This window comes from Bison bison, unplaced genomic scaffold (genome assembly GCF_000754665.1).
Source record: "Bison bison bison isolate TAMUID 2011002044 unplaced genomic scaffold, Bison_UMD1.0 scf7180017864160, whole genome shotgun sequence".
NCBI classification, from domain to species: Eukaryota; Metazoa; Chordata; class Mammalia; order Artiodactyla; family Bovidae; genus Bison; species Bison bison.
This window is the reverse complement of record NW_011494732.1, coordinates 6,676,574-6,677,408: the sequence shown is the minus strand read 5'-3', so window position 1 is coordinate 6,677,408 and position 835 is coordinate 6,676,574. Positions and strand designations below refer to the sequence as shown.

The 835-nt window shown below is 54.7% G+C and overlaps 1 protein-coding gene across 1 annotated transcript in view; it reads left to right on the top strand.

Annotated features, from left to right (window-relative positions):
- Positions 1-835, top strand: part of SETD1B (SET domain containing 1B) — a 21,619-nt gene that overhangs the window by 15,371 nt on the left and 5,413 nt on the right. Inside the window, 1 exon segment of the mRNA XM_010841425.1 lies at positions 345-511. Coding sequence (XP_010839727.1) covers positions 345-511 — 167 coding nt within the window.

Genomic DNA, 835 nt, shown 5'->3' with positions numbered 1-835 from the left:
TTATCCCTGCTGTACCAAACTAATATACTGAACATTTATTCTGTGTCAGGAGCTCTACTCAGCATCTGTAATCATTCCGAGGGTGTCATAATTATCCCATTTTGCATATGGGGAAACTGAGGCAGAAGGTGGATAAGAAACACACTCAGGACCATGCAGCTAGGTACCTGACAGAGTTCTAACCACAGTGGAGTTGGGCAGTGGGCAGCTTTAGGGAGGTGGCCTAAGTGTGGGTGGTAGAGCTGGGTGTCATCAGCGTCCTGGAGATGGGTCTGAGGGTAAGGCCAGGTCTGGGAAGATGGGGCTCTCCAAGAATGTCCATGTGGCCCTTGACCCACACCCACCCACCAGCCTCTCTTCAGCTAAGAAGAAGAAACGGGACGACGGCATCCGGGAGCACATGACGGGCTGTGCCCGCAGTGAGGGCTTCTATACCATCGACAAGAAAGACAAGCTCAGATACCTCAACAGCAGTCGTGCTAGCACCGACGAGCCCCCCACGGACACCCAGGTAGGGCCATCAGGTGCCCACCCACCCAGGAGCCTCCCAGGCTGGGCAATGGGTAGGGGCCCTCCTGGAAAGGGTGCCAGGCAGCCAGGGCAGTTGTGGAACCAGAGGCCTGGCTCACGGTGCCATCCCCCTGGGTGCTCAGGTGTGAGAGGTGAGGCGAGGTGAGCGGCGGGCAGGGAAGCGATTGTGAAGGGTCTTTGTCAGGGATGTGAACAGTGTTGAATTGCATCTCCAGAAGTTAGCTTCATCTTTTTTTTAATTCAGCAAATAAATTGGGTAGGTTGGGTGTGGGGGGCTGTGTGGGGAAAAGTGAATGCCTTTGAA